This window comes from Lampetra fluviatilis, unplaced genomic scaffold (genome assembly GCF_964198595.1).
Source record: "Lampetra fluviatilis unplaced genomic scaffold, kcLamFluv1.1 SCAFFOLD_354, whole genome shotgun sequence".
NCBI lineage: Eukaryota > Metazoa > Chordata > Hyperoartia > Petromyzontiformes > Petromyzontidae > Lampetra > Lampetra fluviatilis.
In genome coordinates, this window is record NW_027620917.1 from 32,501 (window position 1) to 58,452 (window position 25,952).

The window sequence follows — 25,952 nt, forward strand, 5'->3', positions numbered from 1 at the left end:
GTGTGTGTGTGTGTGTGTGTGTGTGTGTGTGTGTGTGTGTGTGTGTGTGTGTGTGGTGTGTGTGTGGTGTGTGTGTGTGGTGTGTGTGTGTGGTGTGTGTGGTGTGTGGTGTATGTGTGTGTGTGGTGTGTGTGTGTGTGTGGTGTGTGTGGTGTGTGTGGTGTGTGTGGTGTGTGTGGTGTGTGTGGTGTGTGTGGTGTGTGTGGTGTGTGTGGTGTGTGTGGTGTGTGTGTGTGTGGTGTGTGTGGTGTGTGTGGTGTGTGTGTGTGGTGTGTGTGTGTGTGTGTGGTGTGTGTGGTGTGTGTGTGGTGTGTGTGTGGTGTGTGTGGTGTGTGTGGTGTGTGTGGTGTGTGTGGTGTGTGTGTTGTGTGTGTTGTGTGTGGTGTGTGTGGTGTGTGTGTGTGTGTGTGGTGTGTGTGGTGTGTGTGTGTGTGGTGTGTGTGGTGTGTGTGGTGTGTGTGGTGTGTGTGGTGTGTGTGTGTGGTGTGTGTGGTGTGTGTGGTGTGTGTGTTGTGTTGTGTGTGGTGTCTGTGGTGTGTGTGGTGTGTGTGTTGTGTGTGGTGTGGTGTGTGTGGTGTGTGTGGTGTGGTGTGTGTGGTGTGTGTGGTGTGTGTGGTGTGTGTGGTGTGTGTGGTGTGTGTGGTGTGTGTGGTGTGTGTGTGTGGTGTGTGTGTTGTGTGTGGTGTGGTGTGTGTGGTGTGTGTGGTGTCTGTGGTGTGTGTGGTGTGTGTGTTGTGTGTGGTGTGGTGTGTGTGGTGTGTGTGTTGTGTGTGGTGTGTTGTGTGTGGTGTGTGTGGTGTGTGTGGTGTGTGTGTGGTGTGTGTGGTGTGTGTGGTGTGTGTGTGGTGTGTGTATGTAGTGTGTTGTGTGTGGTGTGTGTGTGTGGTGTAGTGTGTAGTGTGATGTGTAGTGGTGTGTAGTGTGATGTGTAGTGGTGTGTAGTGTGATGTGTAGTAGTGTGTAGTGTAGTGTGTGTAGTGTATATGTGTGGTGTGTGTGTGTGATGTGTGTGGTGTGTGTGTGTGTAGTGTATGTGTGTGTAGTGTGTGTAGTGTAGTGTGTGTAGTGTGATGTGTGTGTGTAGTGTGTAGTGTGTGTAGGTGTGTGTGTAGTGTGTGTAGGTGTGTGTGTAGTGTGTGTAGGTGTGTGTGTAGTGTGTGTAGGTGTGTGTGTAGTGTGTGTGTGTAGTGTAGTGTGTAGTGATGTGTGTGTGTGATGTGTGTGTGTAGTGTAGTGTGTGTAGGTGTGTGTGTAGTGTGTGTAGGTGTGTGTGTAGTGTGTAGTGTAGTGTGTGTGTGTAGTGTGTGTAGTGTAGTGTGTATAGATGTGTGTAGTGTGATGTGTGTGTGTAGTGTGTAGTGTGTGTAGGTGTGTGTGTAGTGTGTGTAGGTGTGTGTGTAGTGTGTGTAGTGTGTAGTGTAGTGTGTGTAGTGTAGTGTGGTGTGTATAGATGTGTGTGTGTGTGTATGATGTGTGTGTAGGATACGCTCATGAGGAGGCCCCCGAACATGAACATGAACACGAAGTCGGCTGTCCGCCCACGGAACGACCCCTCCTCCAGCATGCGGCAGTAGCGGTAGCTATGGCAACGTTGAGTCAACAACAACAACAACAACCACCACAACAACAACCACAACAACAACAACAATCACCAGACTCGCGCATGATCACTCGCGACGCGGCTGATGATGATGATGACGATGATGATGCTGCTGCTGATGATGTTGATGATGATGATGATATTGACGGTGCTGCTAATGACATTGTCGCTGATGATGATGATGGTTTTACTGCTGCTGATCATGCTGCTGATGTTGATGATGATGTTGATGATGATGATGATGTTGATGATGATGATGATGTGATGTTGATGCTGATGTTGTTGATGTTGATGTTGATGATGTTGATGTTGATGATGTTGATGTTAATGTTGATGATGTTGATGTTAATGTTGATGATGTTGATGCTGATGTTGTTGATGATGATGATGTTGTTGATGTTGATGATGATGATGTTGATGCTGATGTTGTTGATGATGATGTTGATAATGTTGATGATGTTGATGATGTTGATGATGATGTTGATGATGTTGATGATGATGTTGATAATGTTGATGATGTTGATGATGATGTTGATAATGTTGATGATGTTGATGATGTTGATGATGTTGATGTTGCAGGATACAGGAAGACCATGTTGAAGAGGAAGTTGAATCCCACCGGTCCAAAGAAAAGAAAATTGGTGATCAACCTCCAGACCTGCAGACACACACAGACACACACAGACAGACACACACACAGACACACACACAGACACACACACACACAGACAGACACACACACAGACAGACACACAGACACACACACACACACACAGACACACACACAGACACACACACAGACACACACAGACAGACACACACAGACACACACACACACAGACACACACACACACAGACACACACACACACAGTCACACCGTGAACCCAGCCATGGTGAGTCTGTGGGTCTCTGTGTGGTGAGTCTGTGGGTCTCTGTGTGGTGAGTCTGTGGGTCTCTGTGTGGTGAGTCTGTGGGTCTCTGTGTGGTGAGTCTGTGGGTCTCTGTGTGGTGAGTCTATGGGTCTCTGTGTGGTGAGTCTGTGGGTCTCTTTGTGGTGAGTCTGTGGGTCTCTGTGTGGTGAGTCTGTGGGTCTCTGTGTGGTGAGTCTGTGGGTCTCTGTGTGGTGAGTCTGTGGGTCTCTGTGTGGTGAGTCTGTGGGTCTCTGTGTGGTGAGTCTGTGGGTCTCTGTGTGGTGAGTCTGTGGGTCTCTTTGTGGTGAGTCTGTGGGTCTCTGTGTGGTGAGTCTGTGGGTCTCTGTGTGGTGAGTCTGTGGGTCTCTGTGTGGTGAGTCTGTGGGTCTCTGTGTGGTGAGTCTGTGGGTCTCTGTGTGGTGAGTCTGTGGCTCTCTGTGTGGTGAGTCTGTGGCTCTCTGTGTGGTGAGTCTGTGGGTCTCTGTGTGGTGAGTCTGTGGGTCTCTGTGTGGTGAGTCTATGAATCGACTCACCTGAAAGTGCCTGAATATGAGGTCTGGGTTGTAGTACAGCTGGAATGGGGTGATGATCTCCAGCTGCTGCTCACACACACACAGTGACACACACACACACAGTGACACACACACACACAGTGACACACACACACACAGTGACACACACACACACAGTGACACACACACACACAGTGACACACACACACAGTGACACACACAGTGACACACACACACAGTGACACACACACACAGTGACACACACACACAGTGACACACACAGTGACACACACACACAGTGACACACACACACAGTGACACACACACACAGTGACACACATACAGACACAAACACAGACAAACACACAGACACAAACACAGACAAACACACACACACAGTGACACACATACAGACACAAACACAGACAAACACACAGACACACACAGACACACACACACACAGTGACACACACACACACAGTGACACACACACACACAGTGACACACACACACACAGTGACACACACACACACAGTGACACACACACACAGAGACATATACACACACAGACACATATATACACACAGACACATACACACACAGACACACATACACACACAGACACACATACACAGTGACACACACAGACACATACAGAGACACACACACAGTGACACACACAGAGAGACACACACACACAGACAACAACAACCGCCATTCGCCACTAAGTGGCGGTGACGTCACCACGACGCTTGTGCCAGGCCATGTGCACCCTGAGGCCACGTGAAGTGTCGAACGCCCGCTGGCAGGAGGTCACGGGGCAGACCCAGGTGCCACGGGTCGACTGACCGAGATGACCGAGATGACTGGCTGATGCACCACCTGTGCCCCCTACTGTGCCAACTTGCTGTGCTTTAACCACCCGGCGCTCCGCTCGTTGTTGTGAGCGTCGCTCCTCCGCCCTCCGTTGTTGTCGGAGGGCGACTGCCTCCAACTGCCCAGTAGCGTCCTTCACGAGCCTCCTCCACTGAGGCCGATCTTGACACCGCTGGTACCAGTCATCGGCAAGTCCACTCAGCTCCACGTCCTCCTGTACCACATCACTCCATCTCTTCTCTAGCCCGTGCCGCGCCCGTTTAGCCCCCTCGATCCGGCCAAACAAAAGCTGTTTAGGCATGCGGTGGCTGGGCATGCGGGCTACATGACCCAGCCAACGCAGCCTTGCCTGCCGGAGGAGCTCAATGATGGGACTTTGCCCAGATCTTTCAAGGACTTGTGAGCTCCTCACACAATCCAGCCTGGTTAAACCCAGGATGGATCGTAGGCAGGCCAGCCTAAATGTTTCCAACCGGCGAAGATGCTCCACTAGGGGGGTCCACGTTTCGCAAGCGTAGAGAAGGGAAGGAATGACCGTGGCCGAGAAGACCTGAAGCTTCGTGCGGAGCGACAGACCAGGTAGCTTCCACACAGCGTTACGCAACCGATGAAAAGATATTGCCGCTCGACTGATTCGGAGTGAGACCTCTGCTGATAAACTGGAGCCGGTCATGAGCACACTGCCCAGGTATGGGAAACTCTCTACTCTCTCCACAACTGCCCCATCACCGATTGGGAGTTGTGGGGGCGGAGTGCCCGATGGTACAAAATACCCAGGCAGGTGCTTAGTTTTGGTGGGGCTGATGGTAAGGCCCCACCTCTTAGTGGCACACTCCAGTCTCAGCAGCAGCGTCTCCAACTCCTCTTCTGAATGAGCAGCTATTACCAAATCATCGGCATACATAACGTGGTTGACCAATAGGGAGCCATCCCTTGATCGCACCCGGGCGTCGATCAGCCTCCCATTATATCTGTACCAAATGGTAATTCCCCCGGTACAGCTATTGAAGGCTTCACGAACTACGCAGTCGAAATAGATGTTAAATAATGTGGGAGCCAGAGGACATCCCTGTCGCACCCCAAGGTGTACAGGGAAAGGCTCCGACTCCCGGCCACGTAGTTTTACCCGGGCCCGCTCACCATCATGAAGGTCCTTAATGATCGTGAGCAGAGGGTCAGGGACTCCGAAAGCACGAAGAACAACCCAGAGCCCAGTCCTACTGATGGTATCATAGGCCTTGACCAGGTCAATAAAGCAGAGATGTAGGTCTTTTTGGAATTCCCTACACCTCTGCTGTAGCAGACGGACAGAAAATATGGCATCTGTGCAGGACCGCCCTTTCCTGAAACCACATTGGGGCTCCGCAAGCCTCTCCTCAGCATGCCTAGCAAGGCGATGTTGAATAATCCTTGCCAGGACCTTACCCGGCACACTGAGGAGTGAGATGCCCCTGTAGTTGTTACAGTCGGTACGGTCCCCCTTCTTAAAGAGGGGGACCACCAGGGCATCCTTCCAGTCCTGCGGAACCCGTCCAGTGGTCCAGACTGTTGTTATGATGTCATATAGGGCAGTCTGTGCACAAACGCCACCCTCCCTCAGCATTTCGCCTGGGAGATCATCTCTGCCCGGTGCCTTCCCTGGTCTCAGACTCCGGATCGCCCTCAGTACTTCCTCAACAGCTGGTACCTCAGCCAGCCACTCACAGGGGGTGACCTCTTCCAATATTTGAGGCACCGCAGCCTCAGCAGGGTTATCCCCACTTTGTGCCATGATGTTTTCCTGGCTGAGAGATTTTCCCTCCCCCAGGACCTCACAGAAATGCTCAGCAAATCTGCAAACCTGTTCCTGGGGGTCGGAGATTGGATCACCGTTTTTTCCTCTAATGATGGTAATAGGTGTGGCGCTACAGGTTACTTTTTTGATGGAGTTAAATAGTGATTTGTGATCGCGGGCTACTGAGGCAGACTCCATCTCCTCAGCAACCCGCGACCACCACCCATCCTTACAGCGCCTCACGGCTCTCCGAACCTCCGAGCGAAGACTGCGGTAAACCTCCTCATTCTCTGACGTGGGATGCTGTAGGCGATGAGAGTGGGCCTGTCGCTTTTTCTCAATTAACCTGAACACCTCCTCCGTCAGCCAGGGTTCCCGGGGAGGTCTGGACCGCGTACCCAAAGCAGCCATTGCAGCTGCATGAGTCACAGTCTTAAACCTCGCCCATTTACCCTCGACATCAGGTGGAGTGGGGGACGATGCCAACCCCAGCTGCAAGCGCTGATGAAATTCTCGCTTGCAACTTTCATCAGCTAACTTAGACCAGGCCACTTTTGGTTGGAATGGGATCCTGGGTGTACACCCACCACCGGAGTGGAAGAATGGCAGGCGCATCTTACAGATGACTAGTCGATGGTCAGAGGGCAGATCAGCTCCACGGTAGGTCCTGGTGTCAAGGACATGGGCTCGCATCCGCTGGTCCGTCACTACGTAGTCCAGCAGATGTTCTTGCTTGGACCACCCGGCATGCATCCATGATGTTGTGTGGATGCGCCGATGCCGGAAGAGCGTGTTGGTAATTACAAGCCCATGGGCTGCACAAAAATCTAGCAGCCTCCTACCGTTATTATTGAGCTGATCTGGCCCATGCCTTCCAATCACTCCAGACCAGGTGCCAGCATCATGACCAACTCGGGCATTGAAGTCACCCAACAAGATGACTCTGTCCCGAGTGGCCACTTTAGCCAGCACCTGTGACAGGAGGTCATAGAAAGCGTCCGACTCATCGGCTTTGCCTGCATCCCTCCACGGATGTTCGTCTTCGGTGGGGGCATAAGTAACCACGACCACCACTCCTCGCCTCTGGTTGATGGGAAGGCGAGCCCAAAGTATCCTGGGGCTTACAGCTTCCCACACCTCACCGCCACGCTCCCACGCCCCCTTCATTCTTTTGTTCAGAAGAAGAGCCACACCCTGTTGTTTGGGAGTCTCCTGCCCCGAGTAGAGGACTGTCCACCCCTCATGGTGGCAGGAGCCAGAACCGGTCCACCGGACCTCCTGAATGCCACAGAGATCCAGGCGGTACCGGTCCAGCTCCCGACAGAGGAGTGGCAGCCTCTCCTCCGCAGTGAGCGTTCGAACATTCCACGTGGCCATCCGCAATGGTTTTTCGTTGTTTCTGGAGGAGCCCCGAGGGTTAAAATTCAATCTCCTGGCTCCGCCAAATGGGGTTTGGCCAGGAGACGTCATAAAAGCCTGACCCCCCGGGGCCTCCGGCACAAGCTTATTAATTACAGGTTCATGTTTAATTCGTAGTTTAGTGGTAGTTAATTGAAGGTGGAGGGGTTACCAGCCCCTCGCACCCGTCCAGAGCCCCCGTTTAGCCACTGTGGTGGTCACAGACGCCATGAGGGGAGAGGCCAATGGGCATTGGCCCTCCCCCCACAGCACTGCCCACCACAGAGTTGCCCGTCCCGCACCGCGAGGAGGTAGGAGGTTGTTTTGCCGGACACACAGACACACACAGAGAGACACACACACACAGAGACACACACATCGTCACACGATTAGTAATGGTAGCGATGATGGTGATGGTAGTGGTGGTGGTGACAGTGAAGGCCGTGATGATGGTGGTGATAATGATGATGGTGGTGGTAGTGATGATGGTGATGATGGTGATGGTAGTGATGTTAGCAGTGATGGTGATGGTAGAGTGATGGTGGTGGTGATGGTAGTGGTAGCATAGTGATGGTATAGTGATGTAATAGTTTACCACAGCTGCTGTGGTGATGACGCAGGCGCTAGTGTAGGCCCTGGTGATGGTGGTAGTGATGGTAGTGATAGTGATGGTATAGTGATGTAATAGTGATGGTATAGTGATGTAATGTTTACCACAGCTGCTGTGGTGATGACGCAGGCACTCGTGTAGGCCCTGGTGACTGTAGTGATGTAGTAGTAGTAGTGGTGGTAGTGATGGTAGTAGTGGTGGTAGTGGTGATGATGGTGGTGGTAGTGATAGTGATGGTATAGTGATGTAATAGTGATGGTATAGTGATGTAGTAATCACCACAGCTGCGGTGGTGATGACGCAGGCGCTCGTGTAGGCCCTGGTGACTGTAGTGATGGTATAGTGTAGTAGTAGTGATAGTGATGGTATAGTGATGTAGTAGTGATGGTATAGTGATGTAATGTTTACCACGGCGGCTGTGGTGATGACGCAGGCGCTGGTGTAGGCCCTGGTGACTGTAGTGATGGTATAGTGTAGTAGTAGTGATAGTGATGGTATAGTGATGTAGTAGTGATGGTATAGTGATGTAATGTTTACCACGGCGGCTGTGGTGATGACGCAGGCGCTGGTGTAGGCCCTGGTGACTGTAGTGATGGTATAGTGTAGTAGTAGTGATAGTGATGGTATAGTGATGTAGTAGTGATGGTATAGTGATGTAATGTTCACCACGGCGGCTGTGGTGATGACGCAGGCGCTCGTGTAGGCCCTGGTGACTGTAGTGATGGTATAGTGTAGTAGTAGTGATAGTGATGGTATAGTGATGTAGTAGTGATGGTATAGTGATGTAATGTTTACCACGGCGGCTGTGGTGATGACGCAGGCGCTGGTGTAGGCCCTGGTGACTGGCGGCATCACGAGGTACTCGTGCTGCAGCGGCTGGAAAGCCATCGCGTCGCGGTCGGGAAGCCGCAACCACAACCACCACAACAACCACAACAACCACCACCACAACAACAACAACCACCACAACAACCACAACGACAACCACTACAACAACAACCACCACCACCACAACAACCACCACTACCACTACAACAACAACCACCACCACCACCACAACAACAACCACAACCACCACCACTACAACAACCACCACCACAACAACCACCACAACTACAACCACCACCACTACCACAACAACAACCACCACCACCACAACAACCACCACCACCACAACAACCACCACAACCACCACTACCACAACAACAACCACCACAACAACCACCACCACCACTCCCCGTTACGCTGTCAGAACGTTGTCAACTGTCAACTCCTCCTCCTCCTCAGCGAGGCCCCGTGCCCGGATCGTCGTCTTCCGCCTCAGCGCCGTGGCCGTTTTATTGGCGACGTCTCTACCGATTACGGAAGACGTCTTCCGGAAGATCGGAAGATGGGTTGATGCGTCTACCGAGTTAGGAAGACGTCTTCCGGAAGATCGGAAGATGGGTTGATGCGTCTACCGAGTACAGAAGACGTCTTCCGGAAGATCGGAAGATGGGTTGATGCGTCTACCGAGTACGGAAGACGTCTTCCGGAAGATCGGAAGATGGGTTGATGCGTCTACCGAGTACGGAAGACGTCTTCCGGAAGATCGGAAGATGGGTTGATGCGTCTACCGAGTACGGAAGACGTCTTCCGGAAGATCGGAAGATGGGTTGATGCGTCTACCGATTACGGAAGACGTCTTCCGGAAGATCGGAAGATGGGTTGATGCGTCTACCGAGTTAGGAAGACGTCTTCCGGAAGATCGGTTGATGGGTTGATGCGTCTACCGAGTACGGAAGACGTCCTCCGGAAGATCGGAAGATGGGGTGACGTGTCTACCGCGTACGGAAGACGTCTTCCGGAAGATCGGAAGATGGGTTGATGCGTCTACCGATTACGGAAGACGTCTTCCGGAAGATCGGAAGATGGGGTGACGTGTCTACCGCGTACGGAAGACGTCTTCCGGAAGATCGGAAGATGTTGTAACGTATCTACCGATTACGGAAGACGTCTTCCGGAAGATCGGTAGGTGGAGTAACGTGTCTTCCGATTACGGAAGACGTCTTCCGGAAGATGGGTGACGGGGCTACCTCCGTGTGCCCGTTCATAAACCCGGTTTCGAGATCTTCCTCTTCCGGAAGATGACGTCGTCGAAGCCACGTGGTGGTGATATCGATTACGTCGTGGCCAGCCCTTATTGGTCCGCTCGAGGTCACGTGATCGACTAGAACATCCTTTGTGTCGTCACAGCAAACTCGGGTGGCCACGTGGAGTTTACTCGGAAGCTCTTTGCGGTTAATTCATTCACTCATTCATTCACTCACTCACCCACTCACTCACCCACTTATTCACTCACTCATTCACTCACCCAATTATTCACTCACCCACTCACTCACCCACTTATTCACTCACTCATTCACTCACCCAATTATTCACTCACCCACTCACTCATTCACTCACCCACTCATTCACTCACCCACTCATTCATTCACTCACCCACTTATTCACTCATTCACTCACTCACCCACTTATTCACTCACTCATTCACTCACCCACTCACTCACCCACTTATTCACTCACCCACTTATTCACTCACCCACTCACCCACTTATTCACTCACTCATTCACTCACCCACTCACTCACCCACCTATTCACTCATTCACTCACCCACTCACTCACCCACTTATTCACTCACTCATTCACTCACCCAATTATTCACTCACCCACTCACTCATTCACTCACCCACTCATTCATTCACTCACCCACTTATTCACTCACTCACCCACTTATTCACTCACTCATTCACTCACCCACTCACTCACCCACGTATTCACTCATTCACTCACCCACTTATTCACTCACTCATTCACTCACCCACTCACTCACCCACTTATTCACTCACCCACTTATTCACTCACCCACTCACTCACCCACTTATTCACTCACTCATTCACTCACCCACTCACCCAATTATTCACTCACCCACTCACTCATTCACTCACCCAATTATTCACTCACCCACTCACTCATTCACTCACCCACTCATTCATTCACTCACCCACTCATTCATTCACTCACCCACTTATTCACTCACTCACCCACTTATTCACTCACTCATTCACTCACCCACTTATTCACTCACCCACTCATTCATTCACTCACCCACTCATTCACTCTGTGGGTCTCTGTGTGGTGAATCTATGGGTCACTATCCAAGCTCTGTGGTCCTCTATATATGAAGGTGTTGTCAGGTAGAAGGGGCGTGGTCTAAGTGGAGGGGGCGTGGTCTGTGTAGAGGGGCGTGGTCTAAGTGGAGGGGGCGTGGTCTAAGTGGAGGGGTCGTGGTCTGTGTAGAGGGGGCGGGGTCTAAGTGGAGGGGGCGTGGTCTGTGTAGAGGGGGCGGGGTCTAAGTGGAGGGGGCGTGGTCTGTGTAGAGGGGGCGTGGTCTAAGTGGAAGTTGAATCTTCCCGGTTGAAGGAAGCTACTGAGGCAATAACCACCAACGCCACAAACACCATCACCACCATCATCATCACCATCACCACCACCATCATCATCACCATAACCAATACCACCATCACCCTCATCACCACCACCACGACCACCACCACGACCACCACCACCATCACCACCACCATCAGCACCACCATCAGCACCACCACCACCACCATCACCATCACCACGACCACAACCACCATCACCACGACCACAACCACCACCACCACCATCACCAGCACCACCATCACCACCACCACTGTGTTGCTGTGAGTGTTTATTGATGTCACCGCTTGCCCTGTCACACCCAGCGCACTCAGCTGCTACAGCAACAACTACAGCAACAACTACAACAACAACTACAACAACAACACGAGTGGTGGGGGCACCACCACCACCAACAACAATAACAGGGTGGTGGTTAGTGGGTGGGTAGTGGTGGGTGGTTAGTGGGTGTGGGTGGGTGGAAGAGCCCCATACACGTTGGAGACCACTTGGTTTAGGGGTTTAGGGGTCTAGGGGTAGGGGTTTAGGGGGTAGGGGTTTAGGGTCTAGGGGTAGGGGGTAGGGGTTTAGGGGTAGGGGTTTAGGGGTAGGGGTTTAGGGGTAGGGGTTTAGGGTCTAGGGGTAGGGGTTTAGGGTCTAGGGGTAGGGGGTAGGGGTTTAGGGTCTAGGGGTAGGGGTTTAGGGGTAGGGGTTTAGGGTCTAGGGGTTTAGGGTCTAGGGGTAGGGGTTTAGGGGTTTAGGGTCTAGGGGTTTAGGGGTAGGGGTTTAGGGTCTAGGGGTAGGGGGTAGGGGTTTAGGGTCTAGGGGTTTAGGGGTAGGGGTTTAGGGTCTAGGGGTTTAGGGGTAGGGATTTAGGGTCTAGGGGTTTAGGGGTAGGGGTTTAGGGTCTAGGGGTTTAGGGGTAGGGGTTTAGGGTCTAGGGGTAGGGGTTTAGGGGTAGGGGTTTAGGGTCTAGGGGTTTAGGGGTAGGGGTTTAGGGGTAGGGGTTGGGGTTTAGGGGTCTAGAGGTTTAGGGGGTAGGTGTTTAGGGTCTAGGGTTATAGGGGAGAAGTATGGCAGGGGTTTAGGGTCTATCCCCTAAGCCCCTACACACGGGGTGTGTGTGTGTCACTGTGTGTGTGTCACTGTGTGTGTGTCACTGTGTGTGTGTGTGTCACTGTGTGTGTGTGCCACTGTGTGTGTGTGTGTCACTGTGTGTGTGTCACTGTGTGTGTGTGTCACTGTGTGTGTGTGTCACTGTGTGTGTGTGTCACTGTGTGTGTGTCACTGTGTGTGTGTGTGTGTGTCACTGTGTGTGTCACTGTGTGTGCAGGGCAAGCGAGTTGGGGACTGCTACTGCTACTGCTGCTGCAGCTGCTGCTGCTGCTGCAGCTGCTGCTACTGCTGCAGCTGCTGCTGCTGCTGCTGCTGCAGCTGCTGCTGCTGCTGCAGCTGCTGCTACTGCTGCAGCTGCTGCTGCTGCTGCTGCTGCAGCTGCTGCTACTGCTGCAGCTGCTGCTGCTGCTGCTGCAGCTGCTGCTACTGCTGCAGCTGCTGCTGCTACTGCTGCAGCTGCTGCTGCTACTACTGCTGCAGCTGCTGCCTGGCTCAGCCCTTGAGTGACGACATCCCGGCCCTCATGATCTCATCCACCAGCAGCAGGTTACTGGCGATGGACGTGCTGCAACATCACACACAGTGACACACAGTGACACACACAGTGACACACAGTGACACACAGTGACACACAGTGACACACAGTGACACACACAGTGACACACAGTGACACACACACAGTGACACACAGTGACACACAGTGACACACACACACACAGTGACACACACACAGTGACACACAGTGACACACAGTGACACACACAGTGACACACAGTGACACACACACAGTGACACACAGTGACACACACACAGTGACACACAGTGACACACACACAGTGACACACAGTGACACACACACAGTGACACACAGTGACACACACACAGTGACACACAGTGACACACACACAGTGACACACAGTGACACACAGTGACACACACAGTGACACACAGTGACACACACACAGTGACACACAGTGACACACACACAGTGACACACAGTGACACACACACAGTGACACACAGTGACACACACACAGTGACACACAGTGACACACACAGTGACACACAGTGACACACACAGTGACACACAGTGACACACACACAGTGACACACAGTGACACACACACAGTGACACACAGTGACACACACAGTGACACACAGTGACACACACAGTGACACACAGTGACACACAGTGACACACACAGTGACACACAGTGACACACAGTGACACACACAGTGACACACAGTGACACACACAGTGACACACAGTGACACACACACAGTGACACACAGTGACACACACACAGTGACACACAGTGACACACACACAGTGACACACAGTGACACACACAGTGACACACAGTGACACACAGTGACACACACAGTGACACACAGTGACACACAGTGACACACACACAGTGACACACAGTGACACACACAGTGACACACAGTGACACACAGTGACACACACACAGTGACACACAGTGACACACACACAGTGACACACAGTGACACACAGTGACACACAGTGACACACAGTGACACACACACAGTGACACACAGTGACACACACAGTGACACACAGTGACACACAGTGACACACAGTGACACACACACAGTGACACACAGTGACACACAGTGACACACACACAGTGACACACAGTGACACACACAGTGACACACAGTGACACACAGTGACACACACAGTGACACACAGTGACACACACAGTGACACACACACAGTGACACACAGTGACACACAGTGACACACAGTGACACACACACAGTGACACACAGTGACACACAGTGACACACACACAGTGACACACAGTGACACACAGTGACACACACACACACAGTGACACACACACAGTGACACACACACACACAGTGACACACAGTGACACACACACACACAGTGACACACAGTGACACACACACACAGTGACACACAGTGACACACACACACACAGTGACACACACACACACACAGTGACACACAGTGACACAGTGACACACACAGTGACACACACACACAGTGACACACAGTGACACAGTGACACACACAGTGACACACACAGTGACACACACAGTGACACACACAGTGACACACACTGACACACACACAGTGACACAGTGACACACACACACAGTGACACACAGTGACACACAGTGACACACACACACACAGTGACACACACACAGTGACACACACAGTGACACACACATAGTGACACACAGTGACACACACACACACAGTGACACACACACAGTGACACACACACACACAGTGACACACAGTGACACACACACAGTGACACACAGTGACACACACACACAGTGACACAGTGACACACACACACACAGTGACACACACACACACAGTGACACACAGTGACACAGTGACACACACAGTGACACACACACACAGTGACACAGTGACACAGTGACACACACAGTGACACACAGTGACACACACAGTGACACACACTGACACACACACAGTGACACAGTGACACACACACACACAGTGACACACAGTGACACACAGTGACACACACACACACAGTGACACACACACAGTGACACACACACAGTGACACACACACAGTGACACAGTGACACACAGTGACACACACACAGTGACACACAGTGACACACACAGAGTGACACACACACACACAGTGACACACAGTGACACACAGTGACACACACAGTGACACACAGTGACACACAGTGACACACACACAGTGACACACAGTGACACACAGTGACACACACACAGTAACACACAGTGACACACACAGTGACACACAGACTAACACACACAGTGACACACAGACTAACACACACACACAGTGACACACACAGTGACACACACACACACAGTGACACACACACAGTGACACACACAGACTAACACACACACACACACACAGACTAACACACACACAGTGACACACACACAGTGACACACACAGACTAACACACACACACAGACTAACACACACACAGTGACACACACACAGTGACACACACACAGACTAACACACACACAGTGACACACACACAGTGACACACACAGACTAACACACACACACACACACAGACTAACACACACAGTGACACACACACAGTGACACACACACAGACTAACACACACACAGTGACACACACACAGTGACACACACACAGACTAACACACACACACACACACAGACTAACACACACAGTGACACACAGACTAACACACACACAGTGACACACACACAGACTAACACACACACAGTGACACACACACAGTGACACACACAGACTAACACACACACACACACACAGACTAACACACACAGTGACACACACACAGTGACACACACAGTGACACACAGACTAACACACACACACACACAGAGACACACACACACAGTGACACACACAGTGACACACACTGACACACACACAGTGACACAGTGACACACACACACACAGTGACACACAGTGACACACAGTGACACACACACACACAGTGACACACACACAGTGACACACACACAGTGACACACAGTGACACACAGTGACACACACACAGTGACACACAGTGACACACACAGTGACACACACAGAGTGACACACACACACACAGTGACACACAGTGACACACAGTGACACACACAGTGACACACAGTGACACACAGTGACACACACACAGTGACACACAGTGACACACAGTGACACACACACAGTAACACACAGTGACACACACAGTGACACACAGTGACACACACAGTGACACACAGTGACACACAGTGACACACACACAGACTAACACACACACACACAGACTAACACACACAGTGACACACAGACTAACACACACACACAGTGACACACACAGTGACACACACACACACAGTGACACACACACAGTGACACACACAGACTAACACACACACACACACACACAGTGACACACACACAGTGACACACACAGACTAACACACACACACACACACAGACTAACACACACAGTGACACACACAGACTAACACACACACACACACACAGACTAACACACACAAGGTGACACACACACAGTGACACACACACAGTGACACACACAGTGACACACAGACTAACACACACACACAGTGACACACAGACTAACACACACACACACACACAGACTAACACACACACACAGTGACCATGGCCACACTCACCACGAGTGGAGCATCTGCTTCTTGACACAGTAGTTGTCCCACACTCCGGCATCCTTCGCAACCATGGGCTCCCCTGTGACACACACACAGACACACACACACAGACACACACACACAGAGACACACACACAGAGACACACACAGACACACACACACAGAGACCCACACAGAGACACACACAGAGACACACACACAGACACACACAGACACACACACAGAGACCCACACAGAGACACACACAGACACACACACAGACACACACATACAGAGACACACACACACAGAGACACACACACAGAGACACACAGACACACACACACAGAGACCCACACAGAGACACACACAGAGACACACACAGAGACACACACAGACACACACACAGAGACCCACACAGAGACACACACACACAGACACACACACACACAGAGACCCACACAGAGACACACACACACAGAGACACACACACACAGAGACACACAGACACACAGACACACACACACAGAGACACACACACACAGAGACACACACACACAGAGACACACACACAGAGACACACACAGACACACACATACAGAGACACACACACACAGAGACACACACACACAGACACACACACACAGAGACACACACAGAGACACACACACACACAGACACACACACACAGACACACACACAGAGACACACACACAGAGACACACAGACACACACACACAGACACACACACACACAGAGACACACACACAGACACACACACAGAGACACACACACACACAGACACACACACAGACAGACACACACACAGAGACACACACACACAGAGACAGACACACACACAGAGACACACAGACACACACACAGAGACACACACAGAGACACACACACAGAGACACACACAGAGACACACACACACAGAGACACACACACAGAGACACACAGACACACAGACACAGAGACCCACACAGAGACACACACACAGAGACACACACCGACACACACACAGAGACACACACAGAGACACACACACAGAGACACACACACAGAGACACACAGACACACACACACAGAGACCCACAAAGAGACACACACACAGACACACACACACACAGAGACCCACACAGAGACACACACACAGAGACACACACACAGAGACACACACACAGACACACACACAGAGACACACACACAGAGACACACAGACACACACACAGAGACCCACACAGAGACACACACACAGACACACACACAGACACACACACAGAGACCCACACAGAGACACACACAGACATACACACACAGACACACACACAGACAGACACACACACAGGCACACACACAGACAGACAGACACACAGAGACACACACACACAGAGACACACACACACAGAGACACACACACACAGAGACACACACACAGAGACACACACACAGAGACACACAGACACACACACAGAGACACACACAGAGACACACACACAGACACACACACAGAGACACACACACAGAGACACACAGACACACACACACAGAGACCCACACAGAGACACACACACAGAGACACACACCAACACACACACAGAGACACACACAGAGACACACACACAGAGACACACACACAGAGACACACAGACACACACACAGAGACCCACACAGAGACACACACACAGACACACACACACACAGAGACCCACACAGAGACACACACACAGAGACACACACACAGAGACACACACACAGAGACACACAGAGACACACACACAGAGACCCACACAGAGACACACACACAGACACACACACAGACACACACACAGAGACCCACACAGAGACACACACAGACATACACACACAGACACACACACAGACAGACACACACACAGGCACACACACAGACAGACAGACACACACACAGAGACACACACACAGACACACACACAGAGACACACACAGACACACACACACAGACACACACACAGACACACACATACAGAGACACACAGACACACACACACAGACACACACACAGAGACACACACACAGAGACACACAGACACACACACACAGACACACACACAGACACACACACACAGACACACACACACAGAGACACACACACAGAGACACACACCGACACACACACAGAGACCCACACAGAGACACACACACACATACACACACACAGAGACACACACAGACACACACACACAGACACACACACACAGACACACACACACACAGACACACACACACACACAGAGACCCACACAGAGACACACACAGACACACACACACAGACAGACAGACACACACACACAGACAGACACAGGCACACACACAGACAGACAGACACAGACAGACAGACACAGCGTTATGACAGGAACTGCTGCTACTGGCTGCTGTTGCTGCTAGATGTGAGTGGTGGTGAGTGGTGGTGAGTGGTGGTGAGTGGTGGTGGTGAGTGGTGGTGAGTGGTGGTGAGTGGTGGTGGTGAGTGGTGGTGAGTGGTGGTGAGTGGTGGTGGTGAGTGGTGGTGAGTGGTGGTGAGTGGTGGTGAGTGGTGGTGAGTGGTGGTGGTGAGTGGTGGTGAGTGGTGGTGAGTGGTGGTGAGTGGTGGTGGTGAGTGGTGGTGAGTGGTGGTGAGTGGTGGTGAGTGGTGGTGGTGAGTGGTGGTGAGTGGTGGTGAGTGGTGGTGGTGAGTGGTGGTGAGTGGTGGTGAGTGGTGGTGGTGAGTGGTGGTGAGTGGTGGTGAGTGGTGGTGGTGAGTGGTGGTGAGTGGTGGTGAGTGGTGGTGAGTGGTGGTGGTGAGTGGTGGTGAGTGGTGGTGAGTGGTGGTGAGTGGTGGTGGTGAGTGGTGGTGAGTGGTGGTGAGTGGTGGTGAGTGGTGGTGAGTGGTGGTGGTGAGTGGTGGTGAGTGGTGGTGGTGAGTGGTGGTGAGTGGTGGTGAGTGGTGGTGAGTGGTGGTGGTGAGTGGTGGTGGTGAGTGGTGGTGAGTGGTGGTGAGTGGTGGTGAGTGGTGGTGGTGAGTGGTGGTGAGTGGTGGTGAGTGGTGGTGGTGAGTGGTGGTGAGTGGTGGTGAGTGGTGGTGAGTGGTGGTGAGTGGTGGTGGTGAGTGGTGGTGAGTGGTGGTGAGTGGTGGTGGTGAGTGGTGGTGAGTGGTGGTGAGTGGTGGTGAGTGGTGGTGAGTGGTGTTGAGTGGTGGTGAGTGGTGGTGAGTAGTGGTGAGTGGTGGTGGTGAGTGGTGGTGAGTGGTGGTGAGTGGTGGTGGTGAGTGGTGGTGAGTGGTGGTGGTGAGTGGTGGTGAGTGGTGGTGGTGAGTGGTGGTGAGTGGTGGTGGTGAGTGGTGGTGAGTGGTGGTGAGTGGTGGTGAGTGGTGGTGGTGAGTGGTGGTGAGTGGTGGTGAGTGGTGGTGAGTGGTGGTGGTGAGTGGTGGTGAGTGGTGGTGGTGGTGAGTGGTGGTGAGTGGTGGTGAGTGGTGGTGAGTGGTGAGTGGTGAGTGGTGGTGAGTGGTGGTGAGTGGTGGTGAGTGGTGGTGAGTGGTGAGTGGTGGTGAGTGGTGGTGAGTGGTGAGTGGTGGTGAGTAGTGGTGAGTAGTGGTGAGTGGTGGTGAGTGGTGGTGAGTGGTGAGTGGTGGTGAGTAGTGGTGAGTAGTGGTGAGTGGTGGTGAGTGGTGGTGAGTAGTGGTGAGTGGTGGTGGTGAGTGGTGGTGAGTGGTGGTGAGTGGTGGTGAGTGGTGAGTGGTGGTGAGTGGTGGTGAGTGGTGGTGAGTGGTGGTGAGTGGTGAGTGGTGGTGAGTGGTGGTGAGTGGTGAGTGGTGGTGAGTGGTGGTGAGTGGTGGTGAGTGGTGGTGAGTGGTGAGTGCTGGTGAGTGCTGGTGAGTGGTGGTGAGTGGTGGTGAGTGGTGAGTGGTGGTGAGTGGTGGTGAGTGGTGAGTGGTGAGTGGTGGTGAGTGGTGGTGAGTGGTGAGTGGTGGTGAGTGGTGGTGAGTGGTGGTGAGTGGTGGTGAGTGGTGAGTGGTGGTGAGTGGTGAGTGGTGGTGAGTGGTGGTGAGTGGTGAGTGCTGGTGAGTGGTGGTGAGTGGTGGTGAGTGGTGGTGAGTGGTGAGTGCTGGTGAGTGGTGAGTGGTGGTGAGTGGTGAGTGCTGGTGAGTGGTGGTGAGTGGTGGTGAGTGGTGGTGAGTGGTGGTGAGTGGTGGTGAGTGGTGAGTTCTGGTGAGTGGTGGTGAGTGGTGGTGAGTGGTGAGTGCTGGTGAGTGGTGAGTGGTGAGTGGTGGTGAGCCGTGATGGTGAGTGGTGGTGAGTGGTGGTGAGTGCTGCTGGTGAGTGCTGGTGAGTGTTGGTGAGTGGTGGTGAGTGTTGGTGAGTGGTGGTGAGTGCTGGTGAGTGCTGCTGGTGAGTGCTGGTGAGTGTTGGTGAGTGGTGGTGAGTGGTGGTGAGTGGTGGTGAGTGCTGGTGAGTGCTGGTGAGCGTTGGTGAGTGGTGGTGAGTGGTGGTGAGTGGTGGTGAGTGGTGGTGGTGAGTGGTGGTGAGTGGTGGTGAGTGTTGGTGAGTGAGTGGTGAGTGGTGGTGAGTGGTGGTGAGTGCTGGTGAGTGCTGGTGAGCGTTGGTGAGTGGTGGTGAGTGGTGGTGAGTGGTGGTGAGTGGTGGTGGTGAGTGTTGGTGAGTGGTGGTGAGTGGGTGGTGGTGAGTGGTGGTGAGTGGTGGTGAGTGTTGGTGAGTGAGTGGTGAGTGTTGGTGAGTGTTGGTGAGTGGTGGTGAGTGCTGGTGAGTGCTGGTGAGTGGTGGTGAGTGGTGGTGAGTGCTGGTGAGTGGTGGTGAGTGGTGGTGAGTGGTGGTGGTGAGTGTTGGTGAGTGCTGGTGAGTGTTGGTGAGTGAGTGGTGAGTGTTGGTGAGTGAGTGGTGAGTGTGTACCGGTGTTGAGGTCCACCCCCACCAGCTGCTTGGTCTGCGCCAGCTCTGCCTTGAGCTTCACGACCGTGTCCAGGGCGTCGTAGCCCGCGTTGTGGGACAACGTCTACGCAGACAGACAACACGCACAGTTAGACACACAGACCCACACACACACAGTGAGACACACACAGTGAGACACACACACACATAGACACACACACAGTGAGACACACAGTGAGACACACACACACACAGTGAGACACACACACACAGTGAGACACACAGTGAGACACACACACACACACAGTGAGACATACACACAGTGAGACACACAGTGAGACACACACACACACACAGTGAGACACACACACAGTGAGACACACACAGTGAGATACACACACAGTGAGACACAGACACACACACAGTGAGACACACACAGTGAGACACACAGTGAGACACACAGTGAGACGCACACACACAGTGAGACACACACACAGTGAGACACACACACAGTGAGACACACAGATAGATAGACACACACACACAGTGAGACACACACACAGTGAGACACACACACAGTGAGACACACACAAAGATCCCCCGTATAGCCTTGACAGACTGTAGGGGCAAGTGCTGTTAGCGAGCACCTATAAAGGCCGGCACGGCACACGAGGGGGTGGGTGGCCAGCACCACGCCCGGCCGCCTTTGTCTCCCTAGCGGCGATGTTTACACACCGCACCAGGTACTCATTTGAGGCTGAGTCGACCTAGGAGAGGCCCAGGACCGGTTCAGATAATCGTCACTGGTGTTGGCCGTGAGCGGGAATCGAACCCGGGTCGCCAGGTTCGTAGCGCAGCGCGCTAACCGCTGCACCACCACTCCCACAACTCAGTCTGTCTGCCTTCAGTCCCACCTTGGGTATGATGATCAAGGCCTCAGCGAAGGCCTGTGTCTAGTCAGTGTGTGTGTGTGTGTGTCTAGTGAGTGTGTGTGTGTCTAGTGAGTGTGTGTGTGTGTCTAGTGAGTGTGTGTGTGTCTAGTGTGTGTGTGTGTAGTGAGTGTGTGTGTGTCACTGTGTGTGTGTCTAGTGAGTGTGTGTGTACATTGTGTGTGTGTGTGTCTAGTGAGTGTGTGGATGTGTGTGTGTGTGTGTGGAGGGAGTCGCCACCTTGGGTATGATGAGCAAGGCTTCAGCGAAGGCCTGGATGTGTCTAGTGTGTGTGTGTCTAGTGTGTGTCTAGTTAGTGTGTGTGTGTCTAGTGTGTGTGTGTGTCTAGTGTGTGTGTGTGTGTGTCTAGTGAGTGTGTGTGTGTCTAGTGTGTGTGTGTGTCTAGTGTGTGTCTAGTGAGTGTGTGTGTGTCTAGTGAGTGTGTGTCTAGTGAGTGTAAATAGTGTGTGTGTGAGTGTGTGTGTGTGTCTAGTGAGTGTGTGTGTGTGTCTAGTGAGTGTGTGTGTGTCTAGTGAGTGTGTGTGTCTAGTGAGTGTGTGTGTCTCTGTGTGTGTGTGTCACTGTGTGTGTGTGTCTCTGTGTGTGACTGGAAGGATGCCCTGGTGGTCCCCCTCTTTAAGAAGGGGGACCGTACCGACTGTAACAACTACAGGGGCATCTCACTCCTCAGTGTGCCGGGTAAGGTCCTGGCAAGGATTATTCAACATCGCCTTGCCAGGCACGCTGAGGAGAGGCTTGCGGAGCCCCAATGCGGTTTCAGGAAAGGGCGGTCCTGCACAGATGCCATATTTTCTGTCCGTCTGCTACAGCAGAGGTGTAGGGAATTCCAACAAGACCTACATCTCTGCTTTATTGACCTGGTCAAGGCCTATGATACCATCAGTAGGACTGGGCTCTGGGTTGTTCTTCGTGCTTTCGGAGTCCCTGACCCTCTGCTCACGATCATTAAGGACCTTCATGATGGTGAGCGGGCCCGGGTAAAACTACGTGGCCGGGAGTCGGAGCCTTTCCCTGTACACCTTGGGGTGCGACAGGGATGTCCTCTGGCTCCCACATTATTTAACATCTATTTCGACTGCGTAGTTCGTGAAGCCTTCAATAGCTGTACCGGGGGAATTACCATTTGGTACAGATATAATGGGAGGCTGATCGACGCCCGGGTGCGATCAAGGGATGGCTCCCTATTGGTCAACCACGTTATGTATGCCGATGATTTGGTAATAGCTGCTCATTCAGAAGAGGAGTTGGAGACGCTGCTGCTGAGACTGGAGCGTGCCACTAAGAGGTGGGGCCTTACCATCAGCCCCACCAAAACTAAGCACCTGCCTGGGTATTTTGTACCATCGGACACTCCACCCCCACAACTCCCAATTGGTGATGGGGCAGTTGTGGAGAGAGTGGAGAGTTTCCCATACCTGGGCAGTGTGCTTATGACCGGCTCCAGTTTATCAGCAGAGGTCTCACTCCGAATCAGTCGAGCGGCAATATCTTTTCATCGGTTGCGTAACGCTGTGTGGAAGCTACCTGGTCTGTCGCTCCGCACGAAGCTTCAGGTCTTCTCGGCCACGGTCATTCCCTCCCTTCTCTACGCTTGCGAAACGTGGACCCCCCTAGTGGAGCATCTTCGCCGGTTGGAAACATTTAGGTTGGCCTGCCTACGATCCATCCTGGGTTTAACCAGGCTGGATTGTGTGAGGAGCTCACAAGTCCTTGAAAGATCTGGGCAAAGTCCCATCAGTGAGCTCCTCCGGCAGGCAAGGCTGCGTTGGCTGGGTCATGTAGCCCGCATGCCCAGCCACCGCATGCCTAAACAGCGTTTGTTCGGCCGGATCTAGGGGGCTAAACGGGCGCGGCACGGGCTAGAGAAGAGATGGAGTGATGTGGTACAGGAGGACGTGGAGCTGAGTGGACTTGCCGATGACTCGTACCAGCGGTGTCAAGATCGGCCTCAGTGGAGGAGGCTCGTGAAGGACGCTACTGGGCAGTTGGAGGCAGTCGCCCTCCAACAACAACGGAGGGCGGAGGAGCGACGCTCACAACAACGAGCGGAGCGCCGGGTGGCTAAAGCACAGCAAGTTGGCACAGTAGGGGGCACAGGTGGTGCATCAGCCAGTCATCTCGGTCATCTCAGTCAGTCGACCCGTGGCACCTGCTGGGTCTGCCCCGTGACCTCCTGCCAGCGGGCGTTCGACACTTCACGTGGCCTCAAGGTGCACATGGCCTGGTACAAGCGTCGTGGTGACGTCACCGCCACTTAGTGGCGAATGGCGGTTGTTGTTGTTGTTGTGTGTCTCTGTGTGTGTGTGTCTAGTGTGTGTCACTGTGTGTGTCTAATGAGTGTGTGTGTGTGTAGGTTTGCCCACCTTGGGTATGATGAGCAAGGCCTCAGCGAAGGCCTGGATGCCCAGCTGGGCCCGGCCCTTCACTTGGGGCTGGAAGGCCGCCAGGTCCTGCCAAGCGGCCACCTCAAACGCACCAGCACCCGGAATCACGCAGCCTGGAGCACACACACACACACACGCACACACACAGTGTGTACACACACACACAGCGTACATACACACAGTGTACACACACACACAGTGTGCACACACACACAGTGTACACACACACACACAGTGTACACACACAGTGTACACACACACACACACAGTGTACACACACAGTGTGCACACACACGCACACACACAGTGTACACACACACAGTATACACACACACACACACACGCACACACACAGTGTACACACACACACGCACACACACAGTGTGCACACACACACACAGTGTGCACACACACAGTGTGCACACACACAGTGTACACACACACACAGTGTACACACACACACAGTGTACACACACACACACGCACACACACAGTGTGCACACACACACACACAGCGTACATACACAGTGTACACACACACACACAGTGTGCACACACACAGTGTGCACACACACACACGCACACACACAGTGTGCACACACACACACAGTGTACACACACACACACACACAGTGTGCACACACACACACAGCGTACATACACACAGTGTACACACACACACAGTGTGCACACACACACAGTGTGCACACACACACAGTGTGCACACACACACGCACACACACAGTGTGCACACACACACGCACACACACAGTGTGCACACACACACACAGCGTGTACACACACACACACCGTGTACACACACACACACACAGCGTGTACACACACACGCCATGTAAATACACACACGTACACACAGTGACACACACACACAGTGACACACACACACAGCGTGTACACACACACACCGTGTACACACACCGTGTACATACACACACACACACGTGTACGTGCGCGCGTGTCCGTGCGCGCGTGTCCGTGCGCGCGTGTCCGTGCGTGCCAGTGCGTGCGTGTCAGTGCGTGCGTGTCCGTGCGTGCCAGTGTGCGCGTGCCAGTGTGTGTGTGTGTGCCTCACCATCCTCGATGGCGTTCTTGACGGCCCTCAGTCCGTCCCGCGCCGCGTCCCGAATCTGCATCAGGGCGTGACGGCTGGGCCCTCGCACCAGCAGAGTCACCGACTGTGGCACCCGGCACTCCTCCACAAACGTGAACTTCTCCTCACCCTGCACACACAC

General features: G+C 52.9%; 2 protein-coding genes across 3 annotated transcripts in view; both read right to left on the minus strand.

Annotated features, from left to right (window-relative positions):
* Positions 1–8,655, minus strand: part of LOC144954540 (derlin-2-like) — a 21,090-nt gene extending 12,435 nt beyond the window's left edge. Inside the window, exons 1-4 of the mRNA XM_078885011.1 lie at positions 8,478–8,655; positions 3,046–3,111; positions 2,185–2,258; positions 1,487–1,580 (exon numbers count right to left, since the gene is read on the minus strand). Of these exons, the coding sequence (XP_078741137.1) occupies positions 1,487–1,580; positions 2,185–2,258; positions 3,046–3,111; positions 8,478–8,570 (327 nt within the window). The 5' untranslated portion in view covers positions 8,571–8,655. The remainder of the gene's footprint in view (positions 1–1,486; positions 1,581–2,184; positions 2,259–3,045; positions 3,112–8,477) is intronic.
* A 2,769-nt stretch (positions 8,656–11,424) lies between these two features.
* LOC144954537 (T-complex protein 1 subunit zeta-like) overlaps positions 11,425–25,952 on the minus strand; it is a 46,161-nt gene continuing 31,633 nt past the window's right edge. Inside the window, exons 10-15 of one of the 2 annotated variants that reach the window (XM_078885009.1) lie at positions 25,793–25,940; positions 24,679–24,812; positions 21,387–21,489; positions 16,486–16,558; positions 12,734–12,830; positions 11,425–12,688 (exon numbers count right to left, since the gene is read on the minus strand). In XM_078885009.1, coding sequence (XP_078741135.1) covers positions 12,758–12,830; positions 16,486–16,558; positions 21,387–21,489; positions 24,679–24,812; positions 25,793–25,940 — 531 coding nt within the window. In that variant the 3' untranslated portion in view covers positions 11,425–12,688; positions 12,734–12,757. Of the gene's footprint in view, positions 12,831–16,485; positions 16,559–21,386; positions 21,490–24,678; positions 24,813–25,792; positions 25,941–25,952 lie in introns of both variants that reach the window. The other variant, XM_078885008.1, reaches the window with a different exon arrangement.